The sequence below is a fragment of the Pseudophryne corroboree genome, chromosome 7, assembly GCF_028390025.1.
Source record: "Pseudophryne corroboree isolate aPseCor3 chromosome 7, aPseCor3.hap2, whole genome shotgun sequence".
Taxonomy (NCBI): Eukaryota; Metazoa; Chordata; class Amphibia; order Anura; family Myobatrachidae; genus Pseudophryne; species Pseudophryne corroboree.
The window spans coordinates 17,800,867-17,815,355 of NC_086450.1; the positions used below are offsets into that span (position 1 = coordinate 17,800,867).

Sequence of the window (14,489 nt, forward strand, 5' to 3'; positions counted from 1 at the left end):
TGACTGACCTTCCCCAGTACTCAGGTATTGCTGCTGCAGGCCTGACTGACCTTCCCCAGTACTCAGGTATTGCTGCTGCAGGCCTGACTGACCTTCCCCAGTGCTCAGGTGTTGCTGCAGGCCTGACTGACCTTCCCCAGTGCTCAGGTGTTGCTGCTGCAGGTTTGACTGACCTTCCCCAGTACTCAGGTGTTGCTGCAGGCCTGACTGACCTTCCCCAGTGCTCAGGTGTTGTTGCTGCAGGCCTGACTGACCTTCCCTAGTGCTCAGGTGTTGCTGCTGCAGGCCTGACTTACCTTCCCCAGTGCTCAGGTATTGCTGCTGCAGGCCTGACTGACCTTCCCCAGTGCTTAGGTATTGCTGCTGCTGCAGGCCTGACTGACCTTCCCCTGTACTCAGGTATTGCTGCTGCAGGCCTGACTGACCTTCCCCTGTACTCAGGAATTGCTGCTGCAGGCCTGACTGACCTTCCCCTGTACTCAGGAATTGCTGCTGCAGGCCTGACTGACCTTCCCCTGTACTCAGGAATTGCTGCTGCAGGCCTGACTGACCTTCCCCTGTACTCAGGTATTGCTGCTGCAGGCCTGACTGACCTTCCCCTGTACTCAGGAATTGCTGCTGCAGGCCTGACTGACCTTCCCCAGTGCTCAGGTATTGCTGCTGCAGGCCTGACTGACCTTCCCCTGTCCTCAGGTATTGCTGCTTCAGGCCTGACTGACCTTCCCCAGTGCTCAGGTATTGTTGCTGCAGGCCTGACTGCCCTTCCCCAGTACTCAGGTGTTGCTGCTGCAGGCCTGACTGACCTTCCCCAGTGCTCAGGTGTTGCTGCAGGCCTGACTGACCTTCCCCAGTGCTCAGGTGTTGCTGCTGCAGGCCTGACTGACCTTCCCCTGTCCTCAGGTATTGCTGCTTCAGGCCTGACTGACCTTCCCCAGTGCTCAGGTGTTGTTGCTGCAGGCCTGACTGCCCTTCCCCAGTACTCAGGTGTTGCTGCTGCAGGCCTGACTGACCTTCCCCAGTGCTCAGGTGTTGCTGCAGGCCTGACTGACCTTCCCCAGTGCTCAGGTGTTGTTGCTGCAGGCCTGACTGACCTTCCCTAGTGCTCAGGTGTTGCTGCTGCAGGCCTGACTTACCTTCCCCAGTGCTCAGGTATTGCTGCTGCAGGCCTGACTGACCTTCCCCAGTGCTTAGGTATTGCTGCTGCTGCAGGCCTGACTGACCTTCCCCTGTACTCAGGTATTGCTGCTGCAGGCCTGACTGACCTTCCCCTGTACTCAGGAATTGCTGCTGCAGGCCTGACTGACCTTCCCCTGTACTCAGGAATTGCTGCTGCAGGCCTGACTGACCTTCCCCTGTACTCAGGAATTGCTGCTGCAGGCCTGACTGACCTTCCCCAGTGCTCAGGTATTGCTGCTGCAGGCCTGACTGACCTTCCCCTGTACTCAGGAATTGCTGCTGCAGGCCTGACTGACCTTCCCCAGTGCTCAGGTATTGCTGCTGCAGGCCTGACTGACCTTCCCCAGTGCTCAGGTATTGTTGCTGCAGGCCTGACTGCCCTTCCCCAGTACTCAGGTGTTGCTGCTGCAGGCCTGACTGACCTTCCCCAGTACTCAGGTGTTGCTGCTTCAGGCCTGACTGACCTTCCCCAGTGCTCAGGTATTGCTGCTGCAGGCCTGACTGACCTTCCCCAGTGCTCAGGTATTGCTGCTGCAGGCCTGACTGACCATCCCCTGTCCTCAGGTATTGCTGCTTCAGGCCTGACTGACCTTCCCCAGTGCTCAGGTATTGTTGCTGCAGGCCTGACTGCCCTTCCCCAGTGCTCAGGTGTTGCTGCTGCAGGCCTGACTGACCTTCCCCAGTGCTCAGGTATTGTTGCTGCAGGCCTAACTGACCTTCCCCAGTACTCAGGTGTTGCTGCTGCAGGCCTGACTGACCTTCCCCAGTGCTCAGGTGTTGCTGCTGCAGGCCTGACTGACCTTCCCCAGTGCTCAGGTATTGCTGCTGCAGGCCTGACTGACCTTCCCCAGTGCTCAGGTATTGCTGCTGCAGGCCTGACTGACCTTCCCCTGTCCTCAGGTATTGCTGCTTCAGGCCTGACTGACCTTCCCCAGTGCTCAGGTATTGTTGCTGCAGGCCTGACTGCCCTTCCCCAGTACTCAGGTGTTGCTGCTGCAGGCCTGACTGACCCCTAGTGCTCAGGTGTTGCTGATGCAGGTCTGACTGACCTTCCCCAGTGCTCAGGTATTGCTGCTGCAGGCCTGACTGACCTTCCCCAGTGCTCAGGTATTGCTGCTGCAGGCCTGACTGACCTTCCCCTGTCCTCAGGTATTGCTGCTTCAGGCCTGACTGACCTTCCCCAGTGCTCAGGTATTGTTGCTGCAGGCCTGACTGCCCTTGCCCAGTACTCAGGTGTTGCTGCTGCAGGCCTGACTGACCTTCCCATGTCCTCAGGTATTGCTGCTTCAGGCCTGACTGACCTTCCCCAGTGCTCAGGTATTGTTGCTGCAGGCCTGACTGCCCTTCCCCAGTACTCAGGTGTTGCTGCTGCAGGCCTGACTGACCCCTAGTGCTCAGGTGTTGCTGATGCAGGTCTGACTGACCTTCCCCAGTGCTCAGGTATTGCTGCTGCAGGCCTGACTGACCTTCCCCAGTGCTCAGGTATTGCTGCTGCAGGCCTGACTGACCTTCCCCTGTCCTCAGGTATTGCTGCTTCAGGCCTGACTGACCTTCCCCAGTGCTCAGGTATTGTTGCTGCAGGCCTGACTGCCCTTCCCCAGTACTCAGGTGTTGCTGCTGCAGGCCTGACTGACCCCTAGTGCTCAGGTGTTGCTGATGCAGGTCTGACTGACCTTCCCCAGTACTCAGGTATTGCTGCTGCAGGCCTGACTGACCTTCCCCAGTACTCAGGTATTGCTGCTGCAGGCCTGACTGACCTTCCCCAGTGCTCAGGTGTTGCTGCAGGCCTGACTGACCTTCCCCAGTGCTCAGGTGTTGCTGCTGCAGGTTTGACTGACCTTCCCCAGTACTCAGGTGTTGCTGCAGGCCTGACTGACCTTCCCCAGTGCTCAGGTGTTGTTGCTGCAGGCCTGACTGACCTTCCCTAGTGCTCAGGTGTTGCTGCTGCAGGCCTGACTTACCTTCCCCAGTGCTCAGGTATTGCTGCTGCAGGCCTGACTGACCTTCCCCAGTGCTTAGGTATTGCTGCTGCTGCAGGCCTGACTGACCTTCCCCTGTACTCAGGTATTGCTGCTGCAGGCCTGACTGACCTTCCCCTGTACTCAGGAATTGCTGCTGCAGGCCTGACTGACCTTCCCCTGTACTCAGGAATTGCTGCTGCAGGCCTGACTGACCTTCCCCTGTACTCAGGAATTGCTGCTGCAGGCCTGACTGACCTTCCCCTGTACTCAGGTATTGCTGCTGCAGGCCTGACTGACCTTCCCCTGTACTCAGGAATTGCTGCTGCAGGCCTGACTGACCTTCCCCAGTGCTCAGGTATTGCTGCTGCAGGCCTGACTGACCTTCCCCTGTCCTCAGGTATTGCTGCTTCAGGCCTGACTGACCTTCCCCAGTGCTCAGGTATTGTTGCTGCAGGCCTGACTGCCCTTCCCCAGTACTCAGGTGTTGCTGCTGCAGGCCTGACTGACCCCTAGTGCTCAGGTGTTGCTGCTGCAGGTCTGACTGACCTTCCCCAGTACTCAGGTATTGCTGCTGCAGGCCTGACTGACCTTCCCCAGTACTCAGGTATTGCTGCTGCAGGACTGACTGACCTTCCCCAGTGCTCAGGTGTTGCTGCAGGCCTGACTGACCTTCCCCAGTGCTCAGGTGTTGCTGCTGCAGGTTTGACTGACCTTCCCCAGTACTCAGGTGTTGCTGCAGGCCTGACTGACCTTCCCCAGTGCTCAGGTGTTGTTGCTGCAGGCCTGACTGACCTTCCCTAGTGCTCAGGTGTTGCTGCTGCAGGCCTGACTGACCTTCCCCAGTGCTTAGGTATTGCTGCTGCTGCAGGCCTGACTGACCTTCCCCTGTACTCAGGTATTGCTGCTGCAGGCCAGACTGACCTTCCTCTGTACTCAGGAATTGCTGCTGCAGGCCTGACTGACCTTCCCCTGTACTCAGGAATTGCTGCTGCAGGCCTTACTGACCTTTCCCAGTACTCAGGTGTTGCTGCAGGACTGACTGCCCTTCCCCAGTGCTCAAGTGTTGCTGCTGCAGGCCTGACTGACCTTCCCCAGTACTCAGGTATTGCTGCAGGCCTGACTGACCATCCCCAGTACTCAGGTATTGCTGCAGGCCTGACTGACCTTCCCCTGTACTCAGGAATTGCTGCTGCAGGCCTGACTGACCTTCCCCTGTACTCAGGTATTGCTGCTGGCCTGACTGACCTTCCCCTGTACTCAGGTATTGTTGCTGCAGGCCTGACTGACCTTCCCCAGTACTCAGGTATTGCTGCAGGCCTGACTGACCCCTAGTGCTCAGGTGTTGCTGCTGCAGGCCTGACTGACCTTCCAAAGTACTCAGGTATTGCTGCTGCAGGCCTGACTGACCTTCCCCAGTACTCAGGTATTGCTGCTGCAGGCCTGACTGACCTTCCCCAGTGCTCAGGTGTTGCTGCTGCAGGCCTGACTGACCTTCCCCAGTGCTCAGGTGTTGCTGCAGGCCTGACTGACCTTCCCCAGTGCTCAGGTGTTGCTGCTGCAGGTTTGACTGACCTTCCCCAGTACTCAGGTGTTGCTGCAGGCCTGACTGACCTTCCCCAGTGCTCAGGTGTTGTTGCTGCAGGCCTGACTGACCTACCCCAGTGCTCAGGTGTTGCTGCTGCAGGTTTGACTGACCTTCCCCAGTACTCAGGTGTTGCAGCAGGCCTGACTGCCCTTCCCCAGTGCTCAGGTGTTGCTGCCGCAGGCCCGACTGACCTTCCCCAGTGCTCAGGTGTTGGTGCAGGCCTGACTGCCCTTCCCCAGTACTCAGGTATTGCTGCTGCAGGCCTGACTGCCCTTCTCCAGTACTCAGGTATTGCTGCTGCAGGCCTGACTGACCTTCCCCAGTACTCAGGTGTTGCTGCAGGCCTGACTGACCTTCCCATGTACTCAGGTGTTGCTGTAGGCCTGACTGACCTTCCCCAGTACTCAGGTGTTGCTGCAGGCCTGACTGCCCTTCCCCAGTACTCAGGTGTTGCTGCAGGCCTGACTGCCCTTCCCCAGTACTCAGGTGTTGCTGCAGGCTTGACTGACCTTCCCCAGTGCTCAGGTGTTGCTGCTGCAGGTTTGACTGACCTTCCCCAGTACTCAGGTATTGCTGCTGCAGGCCTGACTGACCTTCCCCAGTGCTCAGGTGTTGGTGCTGCAGGCCGGACTGACCTTCCCCTGTACTCAGGTATTGTTGCTGCAGGCCTGACTGCCCTTCCCCAGTGCTCAGGTGTTGTTGCTGCAGGCCTGACTGACCTTGCCCAGTGCTCAGGTATTGTTGCTGCAGGCCTGACTGCCCTTCCCCAGTGCTCAGGTGTTGCTGCTGCAGGCCTGACTGACATTCCCCAGTACTCAGGTATTGCTGCTGCAGGCCTGACTGACCTTCCCCAGTGCTCAGGTATTGCTGCTGCAGGCCTGACTTACCTTCCCATGTACTCAGGTGTTGCTGTAGGCCTGACTGACCTTCCCCTGTACTCAGGTATTGCTGCAGGCCTGACTGACCTTCCCCTGTACTCAGGTATTGCTGCTGGCCTGACTGACCTTCCCCAGTACTCAGGTATTGCTGCTGCAGGCCTGACTGACCTTCCCCAGTACTAAGGTATTGCTGCTGCAGGCCTTACTGACCTTTCCCAGTACTCAGGTATTGCTGCAGGCCTGACTGACCCCTAGTGCTCTGGTGTTGCTGCTGCAGGTCTGACTGACCTTCCCCAGTACTCAGGTATTGCTGCTGCAGGCCTGACTGACCTTCCCCAGTGCTCAGGTGTTGCTGCAGGCCTGACTGACCTTCCCCAGTGCTCAGGTGTTGCTGCTGCAGGTTTGACTGACCTTCCCCAGTACTCAGGTGTTGCTGCAGGCCTGACTGACCTTCCCTAGTGCTCAGGTGTTGCTGCTGCAGGCCTGACTGACCTTCCCCAGTACTCAGGTATTGCTGCAGGCCTGACTGACCTTCCCCAGTACTCGGGTATTGCTGCAGGCCTGACTGACCTTCCCCTGTACTCAGGTATTGCTGCAGGCCTGACTGACCTTCCCCAGTACTCAGGTATTGCTGCTGGCCTGACTGACCTTCCCCTGTACTCAGGTATTGTTGCTGCAGGCCTGACTGACCTTCCCCAGTACTCAGGTATTGCTGCTGGCCTGACTGACCTTCCCCTGTACTCAGGTACTGTTGCTGCAGGCCTGACTGACCTTCCCCTGTACTCAGGTACTGTTGCTGCAGGCCTTACTGACCTTTCCCAGTACTCAGGTATTGCTGCAGGCCTGACTGACCCCTAGTGCTCAGGTGTTGCTGCTGCAGGTCTGACTGACCTTCCCCAGTACTCAGGTATTGCTGCTGCAGGCCTGACTGACCTTCCCCAGTGCTCAGGTGTTGCTGCAGGCCTGACTGACCTTCCCCAGTGCTCAGGTGTTGCTGCTGCAGGCCTGACTGACCTTCCCCAGTACTCAGGTGTTGCTGCAGGCCTGACTGACCTTCCCCAGTGCTCAGGTGTTGTTGCTGCAGGCCTGACTGACCTACCCCAGTGCTCAGGTGTTGCTGCTGCAGGTTTGACTGACCTTCCCCAGTACTCAGGTGTTGCAGCAGGCCTGACTGCCCTTCCCCAGTGCTCAGGTGTTGCTGCCGCAGGCCCGACTGACCTTCCCCAGTGCTCAGGTGTTGGTGCAGGCCTGACTGACCTTCCCCAGTACTCAGGTGTTGCTGCAGGCCTGACTGACCTTCCCCTGTACTCAGGTGTTGCTGCTGCAGGCCTGACTGACGTTCCCCTGTACTCAGGTGTTGCTGCAGGCCTGACTGACCTTCCCCAGTGCTCAGGTGTTGCTGCTGCAGGCCTGACTGCCCTTCCCCAGTACTCAGGTGTTGCTGCAGGCCTGACTGACCTTCCCCTGTACTCAGGTATTGTTGCTGCAGGCCTGACTGACCTTCCCCAGTGCTCAGGTGTTGCTGCTGCAGGTCTGACTGCCCTTCCCCTGTACTCAGGTATTGTTGCTGCAAGCCTGACTGACCTTCCCCAGTGCTCAGGTGTTGCTGCTGCAGGCCCGACTGACCTTCCCCAGTGCTCAGGTGTTGCTGCTGGCCTGACTGACCTTCCCCTGTACTCAGGTATTGTTGCTGCAGGCCTGACTGACCTTCCCCAGTACTCAGGTATTGCTGCAGGCCCGACTGACCTTTCTCAGTACTCCGGTATTGCTGCAGCAGGTCCGACTGACCTTCCCCTGTACTCAGGTATTGCTGCAGGCCCGATTGACCTTCCCCTGTACTCCGGTGTTGCTGCTGCAGGCCCGACTGACCTTCCCCAGTGCTCAGGTGTTGCTGCTGCAGGCCTGACTGACCTTCCCCTGTACTCAGGTATTGTTGCTGCAGGCCTGACTGACCTTCCCCAGTGCTCAGGTGTTGCTGCAGGTCTGACTGACCTTCCCCTGTACTCAGGTATTGCTGCTGCAGGCCTGACTGACCTTCCCCAGTGCTCAGGTGTTGCTGCAGGTCTGACTGACCTTCCCCAGTACTCAGGTGTTGCTGCTGCAGGCCTGACTGACCTTCCCCAGTGCTCAGGTGTTGCTGCTGCAGGCAGACTTACCACAATGCTCAGGTTCTGCCTCAGCACAGCGTTCTGGAAGTGCAGCATCTTCACTTCCTTCTGCAGGAACATCTTCTCGTTCTCCAGACTCCTTGCCTTCTGTCTCTCGGCAGTCAGGGCGCATGCTAGAGCCTTGTTATTGTTCTTTAGGGAGACTTTCAGAAACGAGGAGCTGTCTGGGGAAAACACAAAGAAGTGTTAGAGGGAGAGTAAAACCCCAGACTGATCTGCTCAGATATGAGAAGTCTGCAGCTCAGGGAACAGAACGGAACACTTCTCTAGGAGCGTTCCCTGATGGAATCCCACAAAAAGATTCAGGATATAAATGTATAAACTTATGTGTAACTGAATCACCACGTAACACCTAGGAGCTGCATATAATAAATAACTATTAAGGGAATAAAAGCTGGACACTCCTATAGACAGACCGGTCTCTGACGTTAGGCACTAAGGACCGAATTCAGTAAGGATTGCAAAATGTGCGAATCGCAATCTGGCCGATTATGGAACGACTGCGCAAGTAAAAACAGCGACAGAAAATGCGTCCACATCGTGATCGCAATGCAGACGCTGCTTGACTGACAGGAAGCCGGCGTTTTTGGGTGTGTCTGAAAGAAAAAAATACGCAGGCGTGCCCAGTCGCTTTTAAGGAGGGCCTCTGATGTCAGCAATGACCACTTCTAGCCTCTTGTGTTGCAAGAAGTGTGTATGACCTCGCCTGGCGCAGATAGGAATAAAAATCTTCCAACGTTCCGGTAATTGCGTATGGTTTTGCGATCAGCCGCATACTGCGATGGATTCACAATTTCTGCAATGGGCGTCCTAATTGTGCACCGAGATTCTGACCCATTAACCCCTTACTCCGTTGTCATGGTCTACACAAGTAAAATAAAGAAATCATTTGGGATTTTGTATTTAGATTTGACGGAACAGCGTTGAATATTCTGCTTCAGCAAGGAGTTCCTGTATATACAGAGCTTACAAAGCCTTATTGTTGATATATTGATAAAATATGTTTCTGTCAAAATGTATTCCATATACACCTGACACTAATATATTATACTCGCATCTGATTTCACGGGAGAAGTAGCGGGAATATGTTGGTTTTAATATCACAAATTTGTTCTTTATTTCACATCTTTGTCCAGCTTTCTGTGTCTACAGTATATCAGCGGTTCTCAAGGCACCCCCAACCGTCCAGGCTTTAAGGATATCCATACTTCTGCACAGGTGACCACGGCGTCCATGTACTAAGCCTTGCGGAGACATGAGGTGGGCGGAGATAAAGTAGCAGCCAATCAGCACCTAACTGCCATGTCACAGGCTGTGTTTGATAAATGACAGGAACCGATCGGTTGGCACTTTATCTTTCTCTAAGGCTTAGTACATAGGTGGTCATTCTGACCCGATCGCTCGCTGCAGTTTTTCGCAGTGCAGCGATCGGTTCGGAACTGCGCATGCGCCGCAGTGCACCGGCGCATGCCATCCGTCGTTGCCTAGCGATTGCCTCTGAGGCAGAGGCGATCGCTGGACAGCGCCGTTTAGGGGGGTGCGGTCCGGCCAACGCAGGCGTTGGGGGGGGGGGGGGAGGAGGCGCGGCGGCAGCATGATGTCACACGCAGCCGCTGCGGACCGTGGAGAGACTAGTAGCTCCCGGCCAGCACGCTAAAGCTGCGCTGGTCGGGTGCTACTCTTGAAGTGCAAAGGCATCGCCGCTGTGCGATGCCTTTGCACTTCTGCGGGAGGGGGGCGGAGGCGGCACTGACATGCGGGGCGGACTAGCCCTGTGCTGGGCGTCCCCCCGCATGTCAGTGTGAATGATCATAGCTGTGCTAAATTTAGCACAGCTACGTACGATCATCTCGGAATGACCCCCATAGACCCCTTGATTAGTACCTCAATTTGAGTAAACCATCTGTGCTAAGACATTGTTATCCTTAACTTTGGGAGGGAATTCAATTGGGAGGGAGGTTTAGCAAGGTAAAAAAAATTAACAGAACGATAATTTTTAATTTTGCGCGCCACCCCAAGATAACCCCTTTTTCTTTTCACTTGTTTGTATTCAAGTTTATTGGTTGCCGTCGGCAGCAACCCTGATGACGGATGAGTACGTCAGTAGTTCCAAAACTTTTTGGAGTCACAGCACCCTTGAGCTTCAGAATTTTTTTTCACGGTACCCCGAGGCCAAAAGTTTCTTATTTGGAAATTTAGAAAGAAATAAATAAGAATTTACTTACCGATAATTCTATTTCTCGGAGTCCGTAGTGGATGCTGGGGTTCCTGAAAGGACCATGGGGGAATAGCGGCTCCGCAGGAGACAGGGCACAAAAAAGTAAAGCTTTACTAGGTCAGGTGGTGTGCACTGGCTCCTCCCCCTATGACCCTGCTCCAGACTCCAGTTAGGTACTGTGCCCGGACGAGCATACACAATAAGGGAGGCATTTTGAATCCCGGGTAAGACTCATACCAGCCACACCAATCACACCGTACAACTTGTGATCTAAACCCAGTTAACAGTATGACAACAGAAAGGGCCTCTTAAAGATGGCTCCTTAACAATAACCCGAATTAGTTAACAATAACTATGTACAAGTATTGCAGATAATCCGCACTTGGGATGGGCGCCCAGCATCCACTACGGACTCCGAGAAATAGAATTATCGGTAAGTAAATTCTTATTTTCTCTATCGTCCTAAGTGGATGCTGGGGTTCCTGAAAGGACCATGGGGATTATACCAAAGCTCCCAAACGGGCGGGAGAGTGCGGATGACTCTGCAGCACCGAATGAGAGAACTCCAGGTCCTCCTTTGCCAGGGTATCAAATTTGTAAAATTTTACAAACGTGTTCTCCCCCGACCACGTAGCTGCTCGGCAGAGTTGTAATGCCGAGACCCCTCGGGCAGCCGCCCAAGATGAGCCCACCTTCCTTGTGGAGTGGGCTTTTACAGTTTTAGGCTGTGGCAGGCCTGCCACAGAATGTGCAAGTTGAATTGTGTTACAAATCCAACGAGCAATCGACTGCTTAGAAGCAGGTGCGCCCAACTTGTTGGGTGCATACAATATAAACAGCGAGTCAGATTTTCTGACTCCAGCCGTCCTTGAAATGTATATTTTTAAGGCTCTGACAACGTCCAACAACTTGGAGTCCTCCAAGTCGCTAGTGGCCGCAGGCACCACAATAGGTTGGTTCAGATGAAATGCTGATACCACTTTAGGGAGAAAATGCGGACGAGTCCGCAGTTCTGCCCTATCCGAATGGAAGATTAGATAAGGACTTTTATAAGATAAAGCCGCCAATTCAGATACTCTCCTGGCAGAGGCCAGGGCTAGTAACATAGTCACTTTCAATGTGAGATATTTCAAATCCACCTTTTTCAATGGTTCAAACCAATGGGATTTGAGGAAATCTAAAACTACATTTAGATCCCACGGTGCCACCGGAGGCACCACAGGAGGCTGTATATGCAGTACTCCCTTGACAAAAGTCTGGACCTCAGGGACAGAGGCCAATTCTTTTTGGAAGAATATTGACAGGGCCGAAATTTGAACCTTAATGGATCCCAATTTGAGACCCATAGATAATCCTGATTACAGGAAATGTAGGAAACGACCCAGTTGGAATTCCTCCGTCGGAACACTCCGATCCTCGCACCACGCTACATATTTTCGCCAAATGCGGTGATAATGTTTCACGGTGACTTCCTTCCGTGCCTTAATCAAGGTAGGAATGACTTCTTCTGGAATGCCTTTCCCTTTTAGGATCTGGCGTTCAACCGCCATGCCGTCAAACGCAGCCGCGGTAAGTCTTGAAAAAGACAGGGACCCTGCTGTAGCAGGTCCCTTCTCAGAGGTAGAGGCCACGGTTCGTCCGTGAGCATCTCTTGAAGTTCCGGATACCAAGTCCTTCTCGGCCAATCCGGAACCACTAGTATTGTTCTTACTCTTCTTTGCCGTATGATCTTCAATACCTTTGGTATGAGCGGCAGAGGAGGAAACACATACACTGACTGGTACACCCAAAGAGTTACCAGTGCGTCCACAGCTATTGCCTGTGGATCTCTTGACCTGGCGCAATATTTGTCCAGTTTCTTGTTGAGGCGAGACGCCATCATGTCTACAATTGGTCTTTCCCAACGGTCTATTAACATGTTGAAGACTTCTGGATGTAGACCCCACTCTCCCGGATGAAGATCGTGTCTGCTGAGGAAGTCTGCTTCCCAGTTGTCCACGCCCGGGATGAACACTGCTGACAGTGCTATCACGTGATTCTCCGCCGAGCGAAGAATCTTGGCAGCTTCTGCCATTGCACTCCTGCTTCTTGTGCCGCCCTGCCTGTTTACATGGGCGACCGCCGTGATGTTGTCCGACTGAATCAACACCGGCTTTCCTTGCAGGAGAAGTTCCGCCTGGCTTAGAGCATTGTAGATTGCTCTTAGTTCCAGAATGTTTATGTGAAGAGACTTTTCCAGACTCGTCCATACTCCCTGGAAGTTTCTTCCTTGTGTGACTGCTCCCCAGCCTCTCAGGCTGGCGTCCGTGGTCACCAGGATCCAATCCTGAATGCCGAATCTGCGGCCTTCTAATAGGTGAGCCTTCTGCAACCACCACAGAAGTGACACCCTTGTCTTTGGTGACAGGGTTATTCGCAGGTGCATCTGCAGATGCGACCCTGACCATTTGTCCAACAGATCCCTTTGGAATATTCTTGCATGGAATCTGCCGAATGGAATTGCTTCGTAAGAAGCCACCATTTTTCCCAGGACTCTTGTGCATTGATGTACTGACACCTTTCCTGGTTTTAGGAGGTTCCTGACCAGATCGGATAACTCCTTGGCTTTTTCCTCTGGAAGGAAAACCTTTTTCTGAACCGTGTCCAGAATCATTCCTAGGAACAGCAGACGAGTTGTCGGGATTAAATGGGATTTTGGAATATTCAGAATCCACCCGTGTTGTCTTAGCACCTCTTGAGATAGTGCTAAAGCTGTCTCCAGCTGTTCTCTGGACCTTGCCCTTATTAGGAGATCGTCCAAGTATGGGATAACTAATACGCCTTTTCTTCGAAGAAGAATCATCATCTCGGCCATTACCTTGGTAAAGACCCGAGGCGCCGTGGACAATCCGAACGGCAGCGTCTGAAACTGATAGTGACAGTTTTGAACAATGAACCTGAGGTACCCCTGGTGTGCGGGGTAAATCGGAACGTGTAGATACGCATCCTTGATGTCCAAGGATACCATAAAGTCCCCTTCTTCCAGGTTCGCTATCACTGCTCTGAGTGACTCCATCTTGAACTTGAACTTTTTTATGTAGAGGTTCAAGGACTTCAGATTTAGAATAGGCCTTACCGAGCCATCCGGCTTCGGTACCACAAATAGAGTGGAATAATACCCCTTTCCTTGTTGTAATAGGGGTACTTTGACTATCACCTGCTGAGCGTACAGCTTGTGAATGGCTTCCAACACCCTCTCTCTTTCGGAAGAGACGGTTGGTAAGGCAGACTTCAGGAAACGATGAGGAGGATCCGTCTCTAATTCCAACCTGTACCCCTGAGATATTATCTGCAGGATCCAGGGGTCTACCTGCGAGTGAGCCCACTGCGCGCTGTAATTTTTGAGACGGCCCCCCACTGTCCCCGAGTCCGCTTGAGAGGCCCCAGCGTCATGCTGAGGTTTTTGCAGGAGCCGGGGAGGGCTTCTGTTCCTGGGAAGGAGCTGCCTGTTGGTGTCTCTTCCCTCTTCCTCTGCCTCGTGGCAGGTACGACAAGCCCTTTGCTCTCTTATTTTTGTAGGAGCGAAAAGGCTGCGGTTGAAAGGTCGGTGCCTTTCTCTGTTGGGGAGTGACTTGAGGTAAAAAAGTGGATTTCCCGGCAGTAGCCGTGGCCACCAAGTCTGATAGACCAACTCCAAATAACTCCTCCCCTTTATACGGCAAAACCTCCATGTGACGTTTTGAATCCGCATCGCCTGTCCACTGTCGTGTCCATAAGGCTCTTCTGGCTGAAATGTACATAGCACTCACCCGAGATGCCAGTGTGCAAATATCCCTCTGTGCATCACGCATATAGATAAATGCATCCTTTATTTGTTCTAACGACAGTAAAACATTGTCCCTATCTAGGGTATCAATATTTTCAATCAGGGATTCTGACCAAACTACTCCAGCACTGCACATCCAGGCAGTTGCTATAGCTGGTCGTAGTATAACACCTGCATGTGTGTATATATTCTTTTGAATAACTTCCATCTTTCTATCTGATGGATCCTTAAGTGCGGCCGTCTCAGGAGAGGGTAACGCCACTTGTTTGGATAAGCGTGTGAGCGCCTTGTCCACCTTAGGGGGTGTTTCCCAGCGCGCCCTAACCTCTGGCGGGAAAGGGTATAATGCCAATAACTTTTTTGAAATTATCAACTTTTTATCAGGAGCAACCCACGCTTCATCACACACGTCATTTAATTCTTCTGATTCAGGAAAAACTGTTTGTAGTTTTTTCACACCATACATAATACCCTGTTTTACGGTATCTGTAGTATCAGCTAAATGTAACGTCTCCTTCATTGCCAAAATCATATAACGTGTGGCCCTACTGGAAAATACGTTTGAATTTCTACCGTCGTCACTGGAATCAGTGCCCGTGTCTGGGTCTGTGTCGACCGACTGAGGCAAAGGGCGTTTTACAGCCCCTGACGGTGTTTGAGGCGCCTGGACAGGCATTAATTGATTGTCCGGCCGCCTC

General features: G+C 53.6%; 2 protein-coding genes across 3 annotated transcripts in view; one reads left to right on the forward strand and one right to left on the reverse strand.

Moving 5' to 3' along the window:
* Positions 1–14,489, reverse strand: part of SGO2 (shugoshin 2) — a 149,066-nt gene that overhangs the window by 71,459 nt on the left and 63,118 nt on the right. For both annotated transcript variants that reach the window (XM_063932716.1, XM_063932715.1), the window contains one exon: positions 7,757–7,932. In XM_063932716.1, coding sequence (XP_063788786.1) covers positions 7,757–7,932 — 176 coding nt within the window. The remainder of the gene's footprint in view (positions 1–7,756; positions 7,933–14,489) is intronic.
* Positions 1–14,489, forward strand: part of C7H2orf80 (chromosome 7 C2orf80 homolog) — a 175,278-nt gene that overhangs the window by 1,744 nt on the left and 159,045 nt on the right. The gene's annotated exons all lie outside the window — the stretch shown is intronic.